Genomic DNA, 21476 nt, shown 5'->3' with positions numbered 1-21476 from the left:
GGTCTCGCGGCCTCAGGGGTGGGCGGAGCGGGGGGGGCTTCGGCCGCTTCTCCCACCCCCGCGGGCGCCGGGCGCGGAGGCAGGAGCCGGGCCCCGCGCTCGCCGCGGAGCCGGCGGCGGAGGAGGCGGGCGCAGGGGCATGGAGGTCGCCCGGCCGGAGGCGCCCGCGCCCGACCCTATCTAGGGCGCCCCGCGGGCCTCATCCCTCCTCCTCCTCGGAGCGAGCCCGCGGCCGGGCCCGGGCGCGGCGCGGAGCGGGCCCGGGCCTTGTGCATCAGAGGAGGAGCCGGCCCAGGTAAGAGGCGCTTCCCTTCGCCTCCTCTCCCCCACGAGTCTGCGGGCGGGGACCGGCCTCGCCGCCTCCGGACCCCGCCGGTCGCCTGCGGCCCTCCTGCCAGCCGTCGAGGAGCCAGCTCGGCTTCCCCGGCCCCTCGGGCTCTCGGCCAGGCTAAAGGAAGGATTTGCCGGTTCTTGGGCCGGGCCCGCGGCGCTGGGCCGACCTTGACTTCTGCCGCAGGGGGTGTAGCGTGTGCCCTGGAAGCTGCAGCCGTTGGCGGGGGCGAAACCTGTCCCCCAGAGCGAGGTGCTGCCGTCTGACTTGGGCAACTCCTCGTTGTTTTAATATTTTAGGTTTTTAAATGGCCTGGGTATATATTTTTTGCTTTTCTGTACTCTGTAATTCAGCGGCGTTTGCGTGGACGAAATAGATTTTTGCACTAGAAACGTTATGAAAACATCCAGGAGTTGAATGAGTTTGATATGAGACGAATGTTTAGAGATTAATTTGGTCTAAGTAGCACTAGCCTAAGCTTAATTTTCCTCTGTAGTTTGGGTCCCCAAGTTACAGTGTCCACCCTAACACAAGGATCTGATGTAGTTGCTTCAAAAGTACTTCTTCCAGTGTAAAAACCCAGTCTTATTGATGTGAAATGGGAAAATGCACCACAATTCAATGCAGAGTTCTCTGGCTTCGTAGTTGGGAAGAATGCAAAGGGTGCTCCTGTGAGTCTTGCTGCATAAGGAACATTTACACTGGGATTTCAGACTTGGTGTGTCTGTCAGTGAGAGATAAAAGTACAGATGCAAATATTAATTTAAAAACAGAAAGATGTATCTAGCAAATGAAGGCTGAAAATCTACTTAAAAGTCTTAAAAGCTACTTCAAGGTCTGTATAGTTGCTTATTTTAGTAAATAAGTTTTAAATAGGAAGCATGTTCCATACTTTTTTCTTAAGTTTTCTTTTTATTAGAAAACTGAGGAGGGTAACGTTGTTGTTTCCTTTTCAACAGTATATGTTTACATTTTCTGTATTTTTTGCCTCCTGAGAAAAAATAGTTTCTTCTGATTAGAAGTCTAGTATACTAAATGCATGAAATAATAAGAGTTCCAGAGGGTATTTGTCTCCATGTAATTCTTAAAATTGATATTTTTTAGCTTTTTCAAAAGCTTAAAAGTTTTGTAAGAGCTAATGTATGCAATATGGAATCAAAATACTCTTAAGAGGTACCATCTTTACAACTAGTATGTTCTAGTGAGATAATTTTATACTATATAAACTGCACAGTAATCCTGTGATGTGATTTTTTTTTTTCCTTCTATAATTTCTTTCTAATTTTAGTATCTGTTTCTTTTAGGAAGAAAATGAAAATCTTTTCTGAGTCTCATAAAACTGTTTTTGTTGTGGATCACTGCCCATATATGGCAGAATCCTGCAGACAACATGTTGAATTCGATATGTTAGTAAAGAATCGGACCCAAGGAATTATACCTCTAGCACCCATATCAAAATCGCTATGGACCTGTTCAGTGGAATCATCCATGGAGTACTGTAGAATAATGTATGATATTTTTCCTTTCAAGAAACTGGTAAGTTCTAGCCACACTGCATATGATACTTGATAGTATAAGGGATATTTTAATGAAGTGTTTTAATATCATTAGTGTTGGTTAGATTAAAAGATCATATATAATTTATTATATAAAAAATTCTTTGTGCTGTTGATACACTTTATAGCTATTTAAATTGGTTTCAGTAGGATATAACCATGGAAGTTAAGCCTGTGCCAGTGATATTGGCACAAAATAGTGATGGTGGAATACTGGCTGTGTCAGGCAGCAGCTGAGGCAGAGGCTGGGCACTAACAAATACTGGCGGTAGTTCAGTGATTTAATGCATGTCAGCCACACTGCCTCAATGGATCGCATGTCCTTGTTCTCAGACAACGAATGTTTAATATAAACTCTGGTTTAGAGCATTTAATATACAGTCAAGTCCCATTATGGGGTTGTATCAAGTGTATGCTTAATGGATTTGAATCAGGTGGCTGAACTGGAGCTTGTGTGGTATGAGAAACCAAAATTAAGATAGAAGGTGTGCTTCCTGTTGACTTTTTTGTCATCTTTAGAACTTATTTTGCTATGTTGTTTATTAAATCTTGCTAGGTATTTGCCCCTGTGATCTACTGTGACAGAATGATTTGCAATATTGCAGTATTAGAGTTCACTTTATATCTCTTCTACTGAAAATATTACCTAATTGGTGTAGAGATTTAGTGGCTTAAAAATGTAAATAGTTAGAGTTAGAAGTTGTTAATCATAATGTTACTAAAGGTGTAACTGAATATAGCTGAAGAGGATGGTTTTTTTGTGGTTTTGTTGTCTTATTTTTAGTTTGGTTTGTTGTTGACCATATCTCCAAAGTATCAGAAGAGGTGTAGTTCATGTTTGTCTGGATTTGGGGAAGTAGCCATAATGGTTGTTATCTTACATGTGCTTTTTTGATCCTTTCAGGTGAATTTCATTGTGAGTGATTCTGGGGCTCATGTCTTGAATTCTTGGACACAAGAAGATCAGAACTTGCAGGAGGTATGCTTTGTAACTGTTCTTTTGTAAGTCTAGTTTAATTGGAGTAAATAGCAGCTGCTTACTATGTTCAATCTGAAATAAATTTACTTAAAATGTTGTTGCATCTGGTCTGAAATTATTGTGTAACAGAACTTTAAGTAGCCTGTGAGGCTGGACTATTCTATAGGCAGCCTCACATAATTTAAAAAGAATCCAGTATAGAGTTGCATATTAAAATAAATGTTTTGAAGAAATAACCTATGTGTTTCTTCTGTAATTTGATACTTGAATTTGAAATTTAGTTTGGTTTTTTTACATTTGCCTGACAGGCAAATAAACTGTTTAAAAAAAATATTGTAAATAGTCTCTTTGCACTTGTTTTGTTTCATACTGAATGTGCTGAATTTACTTTGAATTTACTTGGAGGAACTGAATTTCCAAATTCTCAGAAAATAAAAGCAGTTGGCAACTGATAATGTTACAATTTCTTTCAGATATCAGATATAACTTGTTATTATAGCCATGTATTTTTCTGTAATAAATGAGAATATAATATTCTCAAGGCTTAGTAACAATTAATAAATTAATTGCAAAGAGTAATTTAGGGCCAAATGTTTTCTAGAAGGCTGGGAACTTATAATGGTCTTCACTCTGGTTTTCTCTAAACAATATTAATTTGCATGTAAAATAAGTTACGATGATGAATTTTCTCTTAACTCATCATTTTAACAAATGGCTAGAAAGTAATTTTCAATAATGTATTTCTTTTTAACTAGTTGATGGCAGCATTAGCAGCTGTTGGGCCACCTAATCCTCGGGCAGATCCGGAGTGCTGCAGCATACTTCATGGTCTGGTTGCAGCAGTTGAAGCGCTCTGCAAAATAACAGAATACCAGCATGAGGCTCGAACCATGCTCATGGAGAATGCGGAACGTGTTGGAAACAGAGGAAGAATAATCTGTATTACTAATGCGAAAAGGTTTGTATTATCTGCTTCTACCATTTTAAAAAAGTTATTTCATGCTTTTTTAGAAGTTGTTTTTTGATTGTCATGAATAGTGCCCTAAGTAGCTAGCTTTTTCGTGTTCTTTGTTAAATCATTTCTTGCCTTATTAAAGGTTTAATTTATGGAGGTCTGTTAGAGTAACAAACCAAAAGTTTCCCACTTGAAATAGGAGAGCATTTAGTGTATGTTGCTTTGAACAGAATTGATTATTCTGCACTTAAAAAAATCATAAAATTTCTTCCTAGTGACAGTCATGTTCGGATGCTTGAGGATTGTGTTCAGGAAACCATTCACGAGCATAACAAGCTTGCAGCTAATTCAGATCAGTGAGTATACTTTTTACAAAGGTAGTTTCTCGTATTCTGTGTGCGCCTGTTGTATCCTCTATGAAATACAGATGTGTTTTTATCACTTAAAACTTATTCTGATGAACTGTTTGAATAAATGCTGGTGTGAAATAGAATGTGCCAAATCATGATATTGTTGACTTAGAGCTGTTGTATAATAATTAGCTTTTCAGTATCATCTTATCCTCATAGGATGGTATTTCTTTAGGTTGCTACCTTCTACATCTTGCTCCAAAATGAGACACATAACTGTGCCTTGTTATATACTGTATATATGTAATCAGTAATGCATCTGATGCATTTTGTCTTGATAACACTGTATTAATTTTACATTCATCTTTCTTTGACTAAAATAGCTAACTACTTTGAAACTAGTTTTTGACTTCTAAATTATGATGTTGCCTGACACTTCCCTTGAGATAAAAGAATCTCTTGAAATACAGGTTACATCTTGTCTGAGATGTCATTTTTCTACCATGTGTTTTGTCTAATTATACAGTGAACTGTTTGGCCCAGGGACTATGTATTGCCTTAAAGTGTATAGTGGGTGGAGATCCTGTTCTTGGTTGCTCCTTAGGCGCTTAAATATAGGACACTCCTGCTTCTGCTATTTACCTGCTGCAATTGCAGCTTTATGTATGTATAAGGGATACTGCCCCAGGGAATTGGGTTCTACATCCACTCTAAAGACAGAAAAGTGGTCTCATTCCTGTAGGTAGAGATGTGGAACAATGTCTTGATCTCTCCAAATTTCCAACTGCATTAGGAGATAAGCATGCTATTTGGGTGGTTGTTGTCATGTTCACTGGAATCCCCTTAGTAATACCTGTGCACACCTGGGAGACACAAATCCGATGTAGTTTCAATTTTCAGGTGAATGAAGCTGAACAGATCACAGCAGGATCTATTCCATTGATAAGTCCAAAAAGAAACACAGTGCATCTGAAGACACTATAGCATCTGAAGAGCTAGAAATGTTATACTTTTAAAATAGTCTGATTAAAAACTTATTTTGAAGTGCTTTTGAAAAACATGGATGTAACCTAGTTTCTACAGAATGCTTTCAGAAAGATGTATGTTGTAATACATCTTTATGATTCTGTGTTCTGGAGATCAGATAAATCTTGGGACAATTGATCTAATTTGTAGGAGATAATCTGCAACACTGTAGGCTAAATAGAATGTTTTTATTTTTAAGTTTAATGCAGATTCAGAAATGTGAATTGGTCTTAATCCACACTTACCCAGTTGGTGAAGAAAGCCTTGTTTCAGATCGTCCTAAAAAAGAGGTAAGGAGCTTAAAATGAGAAAATCTATCCAAGGATTAGGAACCATGTCAGACTCAAAATAGACAGTGCAAATTAAGTATTCAGCAATAATGTTTTGAGCCTCTGGTAAGGTGTAGGGAAAAAGTACAGGTGATAGTTCTTTGAAAAGTTGCCATCTAAAGTGTATGCTTTGTCTTCTTGTTTTGTAGGTTTTGTGCATATGTGGTATCGCCTGTTGTAATTGTTACTTAAATTTCTTTCATTAATAACTCTTGATTCATTTTTTTGGTGAAGTAAGCCCGTTAGTGCCGTAGAATGATAGTCTTTGGTTTGGTTTTTTTGAGAAGAAAATGCACATTTAGGAACGCAGTGTAAAGCCATCAATTACGTGGTGTGTTGAATAGGTTAGCTGAGTAACTTTCACTGCTGTTCAAGCATAAGCTGCTAGTTAGCACAAGCCCTGTTTTCCCAAATATCTGTTACTGAGTGGTGTGGATATTGTTTAGCACTGTGTGTTCCATGTTATCCAGACTAACATGTTAGCATTTTTTAGCCTTTTGGTTGAATGGTTTTCTCATGAAACCAAAATAAGCTTTTGTGTATACATTTTGTTGTTCCAGTGTTAGCAGACAGATGCCTTTTAATGAAAAGCCTTGGAAGGCATATCTGCTTCCAAGTAAAAGGGTAATGTATTGTAGGAATGTAGAATATGCTTGAAGTTCATCAAATACTTGAAGTACCCTACAGGTACTTCTAAAGATTATTTTATGAAAAGGTGAAGGGATGCATTGAAGTAATTAATATATAAACATCTCAGTTGTTTGGTAACAAGCACATATGCTCTTTGGACTTGTATGCTTAATGGTTCTTTGAAACCAAGTATGTACAAAATATTTTATTAATATAGTCTACTCTTCATCAGTCATCTCTGCTCAGTATTTTAATGTGCTGTCTGTAAGAAAGAGAAAAGACATGAGAAAAAGTCTTGTTTTTAACATGAAAGGCATGTAGTCCTGCATACTATTTCATGAATAAGAAGGACTGTAATAGCTACCTTCCTGAGATTCTTTTCTACAAAACCCTTTTGTAGTTTTGCTAAAAAATAAAGTATGAACAGAATAGAATAAATTGACTACTACTTTCCTCTGAAGACAGTCTTTATTGTTTTTTGTTTTTTTCAAAAGCCTAAAACCAATGTCCTTGTTAGCTAGGGAAAAATTAAAGGCATCTTATGGCTTGTGTTTGTTTCCCTTGTGTATATATGATGCGTTTACAGGTAGGTATATAAAAATGACTTTGTTCCTGTTATTCAGCAGGTAAAAGAGTGAAAAATGAGCCCCAGAGCTGCTATTAAGAGGACTTCTTCCCCTTGTTGTGATACTAACTCTTCCTATTAACAATTGATGACTCAAGTTTTTTAGCACACTTCTAATTTTTTGACAGTTTGTAGCAGCTGCAACTATAATAACTGGCATAACCTGCAAAATACTGAGTGAGAAATAATTTTTGCTTCTTCCTTCTTAGTTTCCCACTGCGTGGGTTTTTTGGGTGGTTATTTTCCCTCAAATTTAGCAGTATAAATGTCTTTGTTTTAGTATTTGAAATGAATAATACTGTTACATGATACTAGAGTCTAATCCATTAATACTATATACTCTATGTCAATTTATTTTAGCTTTCACCTGTTTTAACCAGTGAAGTGCACAGTGTCCGTGCGGGACGGCATCTGGCTACAAAACTGAATGTTTTAGTACAACAGCACTTTGATCTGGCTTCAACCACAATAACTAACATTCCTATGAAGGTAATGTTGTGTGTATAGCTTTGCGATAACTAGCTGCATCACTTCTAAATTTGTTTGAAAACTTTTACTGTTTATTTTAATTGAATTTTTACATTGTTTTTCTCTCCATGTCATATTTTCTGTTTTGTTTCTTTATTAGCCCACATTCAATGTCTGTGACCAGGTTAGTAAAAATAAAGGGGGAAAAAAGTAAAGAAGGATCACAGTACAAAATGTTGTATTGCTGAATCTCAATTTTTGATGTCGCAATACAAGTGTTGTTTCAGTTCTGTTTGTATTTTATGTAAATACGATCTTATTTACCTCAGATCACTTTGTCTGTGATTCTTTTGTCTTTTTCTAGTTGTGTTTAGATATTCTTGACCCTTGTGCATTATAGTGGCATAGTGAGTCTCTTTTTCCTCTGTTTCATTACCATGCCCACCCAACATAAAGGTGTTTGTAACTAATAGCCAATTTTTGACTAAAGGTTTTCCAGTAGGTTTTCCAGTTTGAAGATCCATAAGCCAGAAACAGGGGTGTGGGAGATACATCTAGTTAAGATAGATATTAAACATCTTCTGTTCAAAGTTGTCTATGTCCCTATTTTTAATATTTTTTTATCACTACTGGCAGGAAATCAGTGCAACTAAGAATTTCAAGTATTAAGTTTACAGTAATTTTCTGATCAGGCAGCAAGAGACAACTGAAACAGAAGTGTCAGTCTTCAAACCAAACAAATATGACAGGGGCATATCATTACTTGTATCTTTGAAAACTATCAATATTGTATGGATTTTATAAGTTAAAGTATGAAACTAGAATATTTTCACAGCTTTAATGAAACTTAGACATGGGTCATGGCATAAATGTTAGTTAAGTTTGCAAATACCTTGTCTGTAACTTTCTGACCTGTGTGCTGCTGGTATGCCTTTCCCTTCTGCCTTTGTCCTTATAGTAATAGACTATGTTGGGTTCTCTGTGGTTTTTTGGATGTTTTTTTACTTGGAATAAATTACCAAGGTTACTGTTCTGTTTTTGCTAGTCCTCTGCAGCTGTTTAAAGATGCAGTGTCCTCTTTACAAACATCCATTTTTTTAATTATAAACTTGCAGCTGCAAGTACACTTCTTGTATATCTTAAGTGCAAGGAAATTATAATTTCAAAGTGTGTTTTTTGGTTTGGATTCTTGAAATTTTTAGTTATAGAAAGTAATTGCTGATCTAGTCTGCAGTGACTATTTGTTGCTGCTTAGCAAGTTTAAATGCTGGTGGTATTCAATATGTTGTAGACTTCCTTAACTTCACTAATTTAAACAAAAGTACTTAAGCATATTTTTACCTATATTTTACACTATGCACTCTGTCATGACATTTGTATAAAGAGGAAACCATAGGGTTTCAAAAAAGAAAAAGGAGGAAAAGCAGATAGCTGCATCTTTAAACAGGTCAGAGAACAAACACTTTCCTCAACATTGCTAATCCTGTTGTTGTCTGAAGCCCTTTGGAGACTTTTTGTTTTCTTCTGGAGTTAAAGGTAAATGTAGAACCATTCATTTATGAAAACAGTGACCTCTAGCTGAAAGAATTATATTTATTCTTTCTACCTTTCTCTTTTTAAAGGAAGAACAACATGCTAACACATCAGCCAACTATGATGTGGAGCTTCTTCATCACAAAGAGGCACATGTTGACTTCTTAAAGAGTGGTAAGTAGAAATAGTCCTCTAAAGATGACTTTTGATCAGCCTACCAGAAGTATTCAGAAAGAAAGATTGCAAGCTTCAAATTGATGTAAATTTCAGGAATTGTTAGTGTATTTTTAGTCATTCCTTACAATCCAAGAACTTGATTTGTAATGTTGGCATTGGAGTTTTAGTCATTACTGGCATATTTTAATGTAGTAATAAGGATATAACAATGAAAAAACAGGTCAAATTCATCAGACAGTTTCACATGTTCAGGATTTGTGTGAGATTTGAGGGGCATGTCCACTTCTTATTCAGATATAAAAAGTGGATGAGACCAGCTGTGCAGTGATTTTGTGAAAGAAAGTACCTCTTGTGGGTATTTGTGGAAAATCATTCCTTGCACAATTGAACTTTAAATCTGGCTGCTAAACAACAATAGTTGACGACATCTACATCCCATAGGCCTGTTTATGACAGTAATTGCTTTGGAAAAGACAATAGTTATTTGGCTTTTGAACTTTCTTGTATTTGAAATACCTAATATCCTTTTTGTAAATTTGGAATTATTACCTAGTATTCCTCTCAGGTGACTTTTTAATGACTCACATGAGGTTAGAAAAACACAACAGTAAGCCTTACGCAAAACTATTTTGTTCAGGAAAGAGTGCTTGATGTAAAATTCTGATAATAAGTCAGGCTAAAAATTATGTATTTGTAGAATTCAAAGCAAAGCCAAGCAGTGAAAAAACTCTTAGCCTGTGCTGGTGTGTTATGGAATACTTAGACTGTATGCCTCTTCAGTGCTGAAGTCTCATTTGAAGCTTTTAAAGGCATGTGTATGTTTTGTTTTCTCTTACTGCATTGGCTGTAACTTCTGTTATATGATTCGGTACCATTAAAAGCTTAGTCTGATTTGGTATGTGTGCAGAATATCTGTATTTAGATACAGGCTATAGATACTTGTTTTACTATCTGAAACTATATTACATAGCTTTAAAGCATATTAGAAAGTTGGTTGTGGTTTAACTTCTTAGAAGTGAAGAATTTGACAAATGAGTTATTTTTGTCAGTTATTTAATAAAGAGTGGATATTTCTTTTCTGAAGTTTGGAATCATGTGGTCCATAAGTAGCCATTTTAGGGAATTTGTGCTGCTTTTTTCTCTTAAGGTGTTTACCATTACTTTGCGGAAAAGGAGGTAACTCCTCATTATCATCTAGAAGTACTGTGCTCCCTATTTTAATGGAGTGTATGATAAAAGATTGAGGAAAAAGAATAGGATGTTACAGTAATGAATTCAGACTTAACTGAACTTGTGTTACTGTGTTGAAAGCATGAAACTTTATTGGAAGGACTTACAAATAGTTTTCTAACACCTATTGGCTCAAGGAATAAGTCTGCTAGTAAAAGCCAAAAGCAAACTCCAACTGCAATTCCTCTTCAAATTTTTTCTATCAGAACTTTGAGAGGAAAGTCTGTTCTTAAATCCTGGAAATTTTGGTTTCTTTTTTTAAATAAATCTTTCGGCTGTAATAGCTCTGGTGCTAGGAAAATAGGAATTCGGTTCCATTGATCTTACTTCTGCAAAATGTTGCTAGAGAATTTTTAGATGAAGTAAGTTTGGCCCTTCAGATATTCTGAGAGATTTTCTAAAAGGATTCTGGTTATTTTAATTTAACGGAAAAATCAACGTTTGCAAGTTACCTGCATGATTAATAAGCAAGTCAAACAAGTCTCTTGAGTAAATGTCTTGTGGAATAAAAGAAAAATTATATGAAAGATTAGACCAAACCCTAATATATTACATACAATGTTGCACGTTGATGTATGTCTCATTCCTCCCAATTATTGTGGATTTGAGCATATTAAGTGACTGTGCTACTGTGATTCTGAAACTTCACGCAAAACTCAGTTAATTCTTTCCTGAGATAATGTGAGTCAAGCATCGTGGAGAATTGCAAAACTCACTAGTAGAAATGTAATTAGATGTATTAAAGGGATATTGTTAATGTCTGTTTTAAAGGCCTTCAGGTGGTTTTTGCCAGACCAGTTATCAGTGAGAATTTGTATAGAAGTATTCTAATAATAAAACATCTATGGCCGGTAAACCATGTTGAGAGATGATCAGTTTGAATCTGACATAGCAAAGATACTGGATGATGAGACCAAAATACTACTTTCCCCCAAAAGCCCAACTTGTCAATGTGCCTTTAGATCAGTTTCAATTTTGACCTTGGGATAGAATATGTGCAATATATGATCAGCTCTAAAATTTGTTCAGGGTTCTGATTTCTGTGTGGAAAATTAGAAAAGATATTGTCTTAAAGTCCTAAGTATTTTAGAAGGAAAAAATTGCCTGTTATAGATAAAACATATCTAGAATTTTCTAAATGTTGAATAGTATCTATGGAATGTACTCTGGAGCTGCAGTATTTTGTTCACTGGCTTGTCTTTTAAAATATATGCAAGGGCTGCTGATTTTAAAATACTAATTTTCAACTGCCACTGCTAATAACTTTTTTGCTTCAGTTAGATATCTAATTTTTAAAAATTAGTTTACATTTTTGTATATGCTTATGTAATGAGTATTTTGTACCTTAACTTTGGAGTTTTTTGCTGTAACAGAAAATATAGTTGATCACACACTTTTTCTGACTTTATGCTGCAGGTGATAATCATATAGGCAGCAATAGCAGAGAAGGCACGTTTAAAGAAACTGTAACGTTAAAATGGTGTACTCCTCGAACAAATAGTGTGGGTAGGTAACATGGTATCTTACAAAACTGATATTCTAACTTGTGTTGAACACAGTTCTCTCTATATGCTGATGAGAATCTGAACAAGGAGAGAATTCACTTCTTGTTAATGCTGGTTTTACCTTTTGCTCTATAAACTTTGCTGCTGACTGCACCTTGCTTTACCAATGGTCATACGATGCTCTCCTGATCTTGGCTAATCAGTGGTTTGTGTAAGAGGGGTAGTAATGTTTTTCTTTGTGGCTTTTTTCAATCTCTTAAGTATCATGCAGTTCTTCCTCGACTGCAATGTTCAGTAATTATTTGTCCCTCCCATAGTGCCAAATATGCCTTGTCAGTTCCACAGTGGTGTTTTCTTAACATAGCAGGTTTGAGATGTTGACTCTTTTTTTTGGTTTTAGTTCTTGTTTTGGGGGGGTGGGGATAGTATCAAAGTACTATCTTCAGTGTAATCTTTAGAATGCTAAGTAAAAAGCTTTGTAAGGAAACTAAATGTATGCAGTGATACTATCAGACTAGTCCCTCTATATTAACTTTCAAATCTGAGTAAGGGAGTGATCTCTACCCAAATCTGAGTAAAGCTGAGAGACAGGGAAGATTTGAGGTAACATAGGAACCACTTGGCCATTCAGTTCATGCACCCTGTAGACTATCAGCAAGATGTATTGACTTTTTGAGCCAGCAGGTCAAAAACATAGAGAAATGAGGAGGCTGAATCTACAGTGAAATAACTCAGGAGATAAAGAACTGGAGGTCCTGCTGGAAATAGGGCTTGGGAATGTATTAGGCGCTCAGAGTTGAGGGTACTGGAACGATTGTGAGGAGATGATGAAAGGAGCAGTCTTTTAGATCAAGGGACAGGTAGACTTTCTAGTTCTGATGATTGTGGAATAGCTCCTCTCCTTTGTTTTCTTTTGTGGGATGTTTTTTCTGTGTGGAACTACGCTCTCAATTTTCTTATTTATTTTTCAGAATTACACTACTGCACTGGAGCATACAGAATTTCACCAGTAGATGTAAATAGCAGACCTTCTTCATGCCTTACTAACTTTCTCCTTAATGGTAAATTTGTGTCCTTGGCCAGTTATTTAATGTTTTAATTGTTAATATTATGAATAGAGCACTTACCACAGTTAGGTTTGTATAGCAGTAAATGTCTATATACTGTAAAAATGTCTAGTTTATTTTAACATTTTGTACAAAGAAGAGAAGAAAGTTGTTAAATGTACTCAAAGGCAAATGGAATGTGTTTTGAAACTTGAAGATGGGAGGAAAGATGTGAAGAATGGACAAGTATTGAATTCTGGTAGTTCTTTTATGAATACAAATGTAGAACACTTTTCACTTTATGCTACTTAGTAGGAAACACTACTTTCAGTAGGTGATAGTGCACTTGATCACAATGCTTACTCTTAACTATTGCAAAATACTAGCACCGTATCTCTATGACTGATTTTTAGCAGATGCTGGGTAGCCTCAGAAAGCTCTCAACTGGGTTATGTATACAATATAATCTGTAATAATTAAAATAACAAACTGCCCTTACATAACATACCATATTAATGTCTTATAGGTATTTTTCTGAAGAATAATGTCCTACAGAGAAAGTGATTGGTTGGTCTGGGGGAGAGACTTTTTGATCTTTCTCTGTAAAATTTAAGAGTGTATGACAGTATGTTCTGTGTAAATACATATGGGGTAAATACTCAAAGGAGACAGCTGTTTCTCATTCAGCTAGGTGAAAACACAACTTTAATGGATTCAGGGTCTTCCTGGCTAGGTACAAACCTATATTGTGTATATGTAGTTTTTAATTTAAAATTGCAGCATGCAGGAACTAATGAAACTGATCTCACTTCCAACAGGTCGTTCTGTTTTGTTGGAACAGCCACGCAAATCTGGCTCTAAAGTAATTAGTCACATGCTCAGCAGCCATGGAGGAGAAATTTTTCTGCATGTATTGAGCAGCTCGCGATCAATTCTAGAAGATCCCCCATCAATTAGCGAAGGGTGTGGTGGAAGAGTCACTGACTACCGGATTACAGTAAGATTCTTTTTTTTAAGTTGTTGCTTATCTCGGATGACAAGAGATATAGTGCAGTAGATGTGTGAAGGAAGTGTTGGTATGTTTTCTGGAGAGCTGGAATGGATTGCATGGTCAAACTGGTTTTCTTTGTACTACTGTTACATATTTGGTACAAATGATACATATTTAGTAAAGGGTAGTACATCTGCTCATTGTTATACCTGCTTCATAGAATCCTTTCCATGTCAAGGAAGTACTTGCCTCTATGCACTATAAGTATTTAAAGTTTGTTCTGATTTGAGAATAACATTTTTCTTGGCAAGTTTTTTCTGTGGGCTGGATGCATCATAGGACTATCCTGCTTATTTTGCTTATAACTTATTGTAGACAATAAGTTATCCATGGGACAGCAATGTGCCCTGGTGGCCAAGAGGGTCAATGGCATCCTGGGGTGCATTAAGAAGAGTGTGACCAGCAGGTCGAGAGCGGTTATCCTCCCCCTCTACTCTGCACTGGTGATGTCTCATCTGGAGTATTGTGCCCAGTTCTGGGCTCCCCAGTTCAAGAGAGACAGGGAACTTTTGGAGAGAGTCCAACGGAGGACTACTAGGATGATTAAGGGACTGGAACATCTCTCGTATGAGGAAAGGCTGAGAGACCTGGGGCTGTTTAGTCTGGAGAAGAGAAGGCTGAGAGGGGACCTTATCAATGTTTATAAATATCTGAAGGGTGGCTGTCAGGAGGATGGAGCCAGTCTCTTTTCAGTAGAGCCCAGTGACAGGACAAGGGACAGTGGGCACAAACTGCAGCACAGGAAGTTCCACCTCAACATGAAGAAAAACTTCTTTACTGTGAGGGTGACTGCATGCTGGAAGAGGCTGCCCAGAGAGGCTGTCGAGTCTCCTTCTCTGGAGACCTTCAAAACCCAATTGGACGCGTTCCTGTGCAACCTGCCCTAGGTGATCCTGCCTTGGCAGGGGGGTTGGACCAAGTGATCTTCAGAGGTCCCTTCCAACCCCTACCATTCTGTGATTCAGATTCTGTGATTTTTCAGAGGGGTAGATTGTATGTGAGTGGTTGGTACAATAAATGGAAAAAATGAAGTTGCTGGTTTTGAACCCTGGATAGGGAGCAGACAATCGGCTGTCATTCATTTTGGGGTTTTTCCTTTATTTTTTTTTCAACACATGTTTTATATCTGTTGTAAACAAGTTAGAAGTGGCTTCCAGAAAAATGTAACAAAACTCTTACCATACATGAAATACCTTGCAGATGCAGAAGGCTTCCTCATCAAACACCTTGCATCAGTTTTTGACCCATATTTTTATACAACTATTTTTGTGTTCACCCCAAGTTATGTACATCTGAAAGCTAGAAACAGGGCTCTGGTTGTTAGGGTCAAGTTTAGTGGTGGGGGTGGTACATGGTTAGTGATAAGCAAAACTATGCTGTTTTGCCCATTCAGTGAAAGTTACTGTGTTAGAGAAATGCCTAATTGTATCTTGTTTGGTTACCATTAGGATTTTGGTGAATTTATGAGGGAAAACCGATTAACTCCTTTTCTAGAGCCCAGATATAAGATCGATGGAAGTCTTCAAATTCCATTGGAACGTGCAAAAGATCAGTTAGAGAAACATACTCGTTACTGGCCTATGATTATTTCTCAGACTACCATCTTTAACATGCAAGCTGTAAGTAACCTGGGGTTTGTAACTTTTTATTCTGTTCTAGATTAAGTTTCACCTTGCCACTTGATGAAATATTAACTCTATTTTATGATAATCTCCTGCCACAATCAGTTTATTTTCAGCTTTATTTTCACTTAAATACTCTGTATTTAATGTCAATAGATTATTGGAATGCCATCTAAATAGGGTGGAATATTTGAACGTGATAGTTACAGTGCTGATGGGTAAAGTAGTTTTACTCGCCTGTGAGTTGTTTTTAGAGCACTGACCTTGAGCTTAATGTGGTATCATCTGAGCTGTGTACTAAACGTGCATCTGCTTATACCTGCTCAGAGTTATTACTAAATTGAGGATAAGAGGGTGTGTTTTTTGTTGAGTTGTTCCACGGTTCCATTGCCTTTGATTTCTTTTTTTCCTGTTTCTCTCCTGTGGCATACACAGATTTTCTTGTTGTTGACTTTTGTGTTACAGGTAGTGCCATTAGCCAGTGTGATTGTAAAAGAAGCAATGACTGATGAGGATGTTCTGAATTGTCAAAAAACAATATACAATTTGGTAGACATGGAGAGGAAAAATGATCCGCTGCCAATTTCAACAGTTGGTACCAGAGGAAAGGGTCCAAAAAGGTTACATGCATATCTCTTTTTGTGGATGCTGGACTTTTTTCAGATATATTCTATTGACATGTTTTAATACCAAATTTTTAAAATTTGGCCAAAGGTAATACGTAGCAAACTAAATGCTATGTGTAAGCAAAACAAATGCTGTGAATAGTTTGCCTGCATCATTTAGGGGCTATCACAGTACTGATATTGCTATATGTTAGGAAGAAAATACATCGTTGTATTACCCAAGAGTTGTGAGTGTTAAAAAATATGAAAGTGAAGACAGTCATCAAGAAAGGGAAGAGATTGATACAAGCTAGGACAGAAAGTGGAATAATTTACAATTACTAAAAAGGAAAACAAGCATATTGCAAATAAACAGTGCTTTAAAATTGGGTTATATTAGAATAGTCAAATGTTTTGAAACAGTTACTTAAAATATGGGCTATGTCTTGAAAACAAACATAGAATATCCTGGTATCTGTCATTGTGATGTATGCATTGTATTTCCTAGAATTGGCTGAAAAGAAATGCAACTACAGATGATTTGCCTATGACTGAAAGTTATTTACAGTAGTGTGGTACAATTCTTTCTAAATTTTTTAATCCAAATAATTAAATAATAATTAATTTGCATGTCAGTACATGAGTGGCCCTCTGCATATTCTGGCATTGCTTAGTTAGCAAACACCTGAGAGGATTCAGAAGTGCCTTTTGGCAGTGAGATCTTGTGGAAGTTAAGGATTTTATTTCAGTGGATATAGTCTGTTTCAACTGAAACTTAACATTTCCCAGTTAACATCAAGAGTTATGTGCAATGTGGTTTCAGATTTCAAGGATGAGGTAATCCCAGGTGGATAGACCTCCAATACAAGAGGACAGACAATTGTTGGGAGTTATTTTTGGGTCAGGGTGGGGGTTGTTTCTTAAGGTCTGTTTTTTAACCTTAATTTATTCAATGGTTTAATGATCTAGGTAATCCTGTATGTAATACCCTTTTTCTGGCCTTGCTTAGAGATGAACAGTACCGGATTATGTGGAATGAATTGGAGACCCTTGTACGAGCACACATAAACAACTCTGATAAACACCAGCGAGTCTTAGAATGTTTGATGGCTTGCAGAAGCAAACCCCCAGAAGAAGAGGAGCGCAAGAAACGAGGTAGAAAGAGAGAAGACAAAGAAGACAAGTCAGAGAAGTTGGGCAAAGACTATGAATCGGATAAGCCATGGCAAGAATCAGAAAGGCAAGTTTTCTAAAGTGAAATAAGGGTAGCGTAATAACTTTTGTCCTGCCCTACTTCAAAGGGGAGAGGAATTGAGGTGAAACAGTTGCAGGTTTCAGTTTGATGTGTTCACGCTTGTAGCCTTGGCTTACTACCAGTGAGTGTGAATCCCAGGGGTTTTTGGATCAGTCACCATTACCAAGCTTGGGAAATGGGCATCTGATTACACTGCCTGCTTATCAGACTTTTTCAAATTAAAATATTTTACAAGCAGTATGGTTCTAGGACAAGTTGTTGACCATTTAGTGGAGCTTTGCAGCTTGAGGAGTTGCTGCTGTTGGATTTTATTGTAACCACACCACCTATTAGATGTTAAAATGTGTTACAGAAATAGAAAGCATGACTAAAAACTTAGGCAGTTATTTTCTCTCAAGCTGTAGATAGTTTAGTGTTCAGGTAGATAAACAATCCAAATTGACTTGGCTCTTTAGTTGAATGTCAGGATTGATTGTCCAAATACCTGCTGTCTATAATTCATGTTATTGTAAATTGTCTAAGTGGTAAGCATCTGTCAGTCTCTTTTCTTTCAACCTACTATTCTAAAGAGATCAAAAACCCCCTCATGGTATTAAGCTTAATTTGCATATGTTTTGTGCATGCTATGACTGTTTAGGGTAGGAGGACCTTTACACCTACATTATTCTCACCATGTTGATGACCTTTCTTGCCTTTCTGTGTGTGATCAAATCCATTCCTACAATTGCTTTTACTTTCACATGTGGAACAAAAATGGGGACTAAGATAAAAGGGATTTGGTATAGAATAGGTCTGAATTCACATAGAAAAGGTAATAGGAAATTGTGTGGTATTTTGGTATATTCATTGGTACTCAGTCTTTCCTTCAAAATTCAGAATGATCAACTGTCTCAACTACAATGTAAATACTACTGACTAACATAAGTGAAATAATATTTTAAGGTCTTTCCCTTTACTTAAGGCTTTATCTAGAGGACTATTTGGCCAGTCTTCCCTATTGGTTTTCACCCATTCCAAAGGGTCAAAAGAAACTTTATGATATGGGTTGTGTATAACTTTGAGGAGTACAGAATGGTGTCAAGAATCATATGTGCTGCTCTAGCATGTTTTGCTTCACTGTTTTCCTTCCCTCTCAAAGGTTAAAAGGTCTTTTGGATCGTGAAAAAGAAGATCTAGCAGAAGCTGAAGTTATCAAAGATTCTCCTGATTCTCCTGAGCCACCCAACAAAAAGCCTCTTATTACAATGGATGAAATGCCCACAGTTGAAAAGGCAAAAGGTAAACCAGAAGAATTGCAACCGATTATTTCTTTTAAAGATAGTTGTTGTATCAGTCTGTATTTTCTAAAGTAATGAGATGAATCTTCTTGGAGTTAAAGCTAAGTCAGTGAGGATTAATTAAACACTCAGTGTTGAGAAATTCTTGATAAATGTGTTAACCTCAACAAGTCTATGTAGAAAGAAGGGTATCAGTATATTGTGTGGGTCTGATAGGCAGTTGGGTTGACAAGGGGGTTGGGCAAATTTCTGCTGGTGGTATTTGAGCTATTGTATGTCACAAATGCTGTTTAAGGACAGGTGTCAGAAGTCATTGTCTCCTGCTGACTAATAAATATAAACAAGTCTAAGCAGTATAGTTGTTGGATGGAATAGGCAGTTCTCACTGACTTCTCTTCCTTAGTGTGAGCTGTTATCTATCGCAATTGCTGAGCTGATGTTCAGATTCTGCATTTGAAGCAGTCAGTCTCATGAAGCAACTACTCAGCTGTTACCACTTTGCATATTTTGTAGTTATTTAGTCTCTAAGGTTGTTTAATGTTAGTGGGTTTAATATGTTGTACTAACATAGTCTGTAATGTCTTCTAAGCCTTTATAATGTAATGTTTAAGAATTCCAAAATTAAATCACATAGACTCTTTTTACTTGCAATTTTAGGGCCAATGTCCTTGCTGTCTTTATGGAGTAACAGGATTAATACTGCCAACTCTAGGAAACACCAGGAATTTATTGGTCGTTTGAACTCTGTCAACAATAAAGCTGAGCTATATCAACATTTGAAAGAAGAAAATGGGTTTGTATCAGCAAATGCATCACTACAAATGTCTTAGCAGTAGTCAGTATGCCGTATGGAGAAATACTTCAGTTACAGCATTAAAAAGTCTTGCTCTCTTGAGGATTAAAACATATAAATACATTCCTTTGTGTCTCTGTATTGATGGAGAACTACAGTAGTGTTTGCTTTTCAGTTCTTTGTATCTGTGCTGAGCAAGGCTGAATGCTGATAAATAGTCTTCCTTGTGCCTTAGTGACTGCCCTTGCAGCAAAACTCTTAAACTTCAGGGTGTTAAATGATAGCTAAGTTGAGATTTCTTGTGCCAATCTGTTGCTTGCTTTAGCTTCCAAAGGAATGGCTAATTTTAAAATATTGTTGATAATAGAGTGAATAGTTGAATCATAAGATTCAGCTGTGTATTCCTAATGAAGGAAGGTGTATACTTTCCCAAGTAAGGGTGACTGCCTGAGTTTGATCTGCTCTTGAGCATTAGAGAAGACACAGTGCCTAGCAGTTTTTTCTGTAGACTATCTTAAATAAAATGTTTAATAAGTGACAAACATTATGTGCACCTTCCTCTTCATGGATATTAGAATTATTATGAGTAAGTATGCATTTTTAAAGATACTAATATGCACATTTACAGCTGTGCTATAATGAAGTTGATAGTCCATGTTTTACCAAAAAATACTGAAAAACCAAACCAACCTCCTCTTAAGATGGTGGCACGCAATGATCAGTGTAAGAAGGGTGAAAATGAAGACCTTGAAACAAATTGCTAAAGCTCAAATTTTAGAAATAGATTCTCTAGTCACATGAACGTAGGCTTTTGACTTTTGGTGGGGTTGATAATGGGTAGCTTTTTTGCAGTTGTTGCTGGAAAGTTTCTTTGCAGAAACCTTTCCTTTATGTACTGATTGCTGCTTAAAGTATTAAGAGGAGATAAGATTGTGTATGTTGCGGGCAGGGAGAGACAGGATGACTAATGAAGTCAGAAATATTTATTAAAATACTTAACCGTTAATTTTTTTCTTAATCTGATTGTATTTCCAATAACAAGCCTTACCAATTGTTGTCTTGCATTTCAGAATGGAAACAACGGAAAATGGAAAAGCAGGCCGGCAGTGATGATTTATTTTTATTTCTTTGGACAAAACTTGGCTGAATTGCAAAAATACTTAATGCTGGAATTGATATTGGTACCATTTCAGTACAATTGTATAGCTCTAGTTTGACTGGTTTTTACATTTTTCTATTCTTATTTTTGCTATGAAATATGAAATCCGCATATCACATTAAATGAATAGTGTGCAAATAGGAGCTGTCCTGAAGTATTTTAGTCATGTTTTTAGGATGAAGAAAACCTGTGCTGCCATGGACTAAAATGAAGTAATCAAAAATGTTAGTCAGTTTAAAGTCTTTTCCCGTAAGTGTTGTTTAGTATTTCAAAATCAGTGATGGCTGTTTAAAAAAAAAAAATCAAGTAATTGATAATTATCTGATAATATTGTTAAATTTGGCTCATGAATACTTTTATTTATATGAAACTTCCTCAGGAGTCCAGAATTATGGAAAAGACTGCACACTGAGTACCTACCTAGTCACTGACCTGAGAAAATGCCAGTCTTGGTTTTCAACTAAGGGGTGGGAGTGAGAGTGGTTTTACAGATAAAATTGTTGGTTTAAGGACTTTTAAAAATTGACTAGAAATGATCTTTAGAAAGCAAAGCTTTTCAGGTGGTTGTGCTGGAGTTAAGTCTTTGTAAGCAAAAGTAAAATAAAATTTTTGCTAATGATTAAAATTTTTTTATGAAATACACCCTCTAAGACACCTGTGGTTTTAGGTCTAAGCTTTTTGAACATCATGGGGTAGGCGTATTCTGAATATTAATGGCTGTGAAATGACAAAGTAGACGATCTGTCTTCAGTTTCTTTGAGTAGAGCTGCTTTTTCTCTTGATGGAGAGTGGAATTCTCAAATGGGAAAACTCTCTCACCCAGTGTCTGTGATCTGATCCCTTGTAAGATGTTGGCTTGGCTTCCAAATGGGTCAATGTGAGTGGGCTAAGGAAAAATGAATAGGTGAGCATGCTGAGTTTATCAGCCTTCCTTTGATCCGTATCCATTGCCTTATTCTAGCTTGTATAAGCAA

The 21476-nt window shown here is 36.7% G+C and overlaps 1 protein-coding gene across 1 annotated transcript; it reads left to right on the top strand.

Annotated features, from left to right (window-relative positions):
- Positions 1 to 1599: 1599 nt before the first annotated feature.
- On the top strand, positions 1600 to 20794 carry INTS13 (integrator complex subunit 13). Its single transcript, XM_081999036.1, has 16 exons — positions 1600 to 1867; positions 2792 to 2866; positions 3622 to 3824; positions 4097 to 4177; positions 5397 to 5487; positions 7142 to 7270; positions 8872 to 8956; positions 11606 to 11695; positions 12666 to 12755; positions 13559 to 13737; positions 15240 to 15410; positions 15879 to 16033; positions 17028 to 17258; positions 18412 to 18551; positions 19208 to 19343; positions 20414 to 20794. Exons 1-16 carry the CDS (start codon positions 1643 to 1645, stop codon positions 20451 to 20453), a joined length of 2121 nt encoding a protein of 706 aa, XP_081855162.1. The 5' UTR covers positions 1600 to 1642; the 3' UTR covers positions 20454 to 20794.
- The last annotated feature ends 682 nt before the right edge of the window (positions 20795 to 21476 follow it).

This window comes from Phaethon aethereus (assembly GCF_964289735.1).
Source record: "Phaethon aethereus genome assembly, chromosome: 1".
Classification (NCBI taxonomy): domain Eukaryota; kingdom Metazoa; phylum Chordata; class Aves; order Phaethontiformes; family Phaethontidae; genus Phaethon; species Phaethon aethereus.
The sequence above is the reverse complement of the archived record's forward strand: the minus strand, read 5'-3'. Positions and strand labels throughout refer to the sequence as shown.

Bases quoted from the DNA above. Each gene is read 5' to 3' on its own strand.
- INTS13 (XM_081999036.1), top strand. From the start codon at position 1,643: ATGAAAATCTTTTCTGAGTCTCATAAAACTGTTTTTGTTGTGGATCAC. The intron at 11,696-12,665 runs GTAGGTAACATG...TTTATTTTTCAG, and splicing joins TCCTCGAACAAATAGTGTGG to AATTACACTACTGCACTGGA. The intron at 13,738-15,239 runs GTAAGATTCTTT...GGTTACCATTAG, and splicing joins TCACTGACTACCGGATTACA to GATTTTGGTGAATTTATGAG.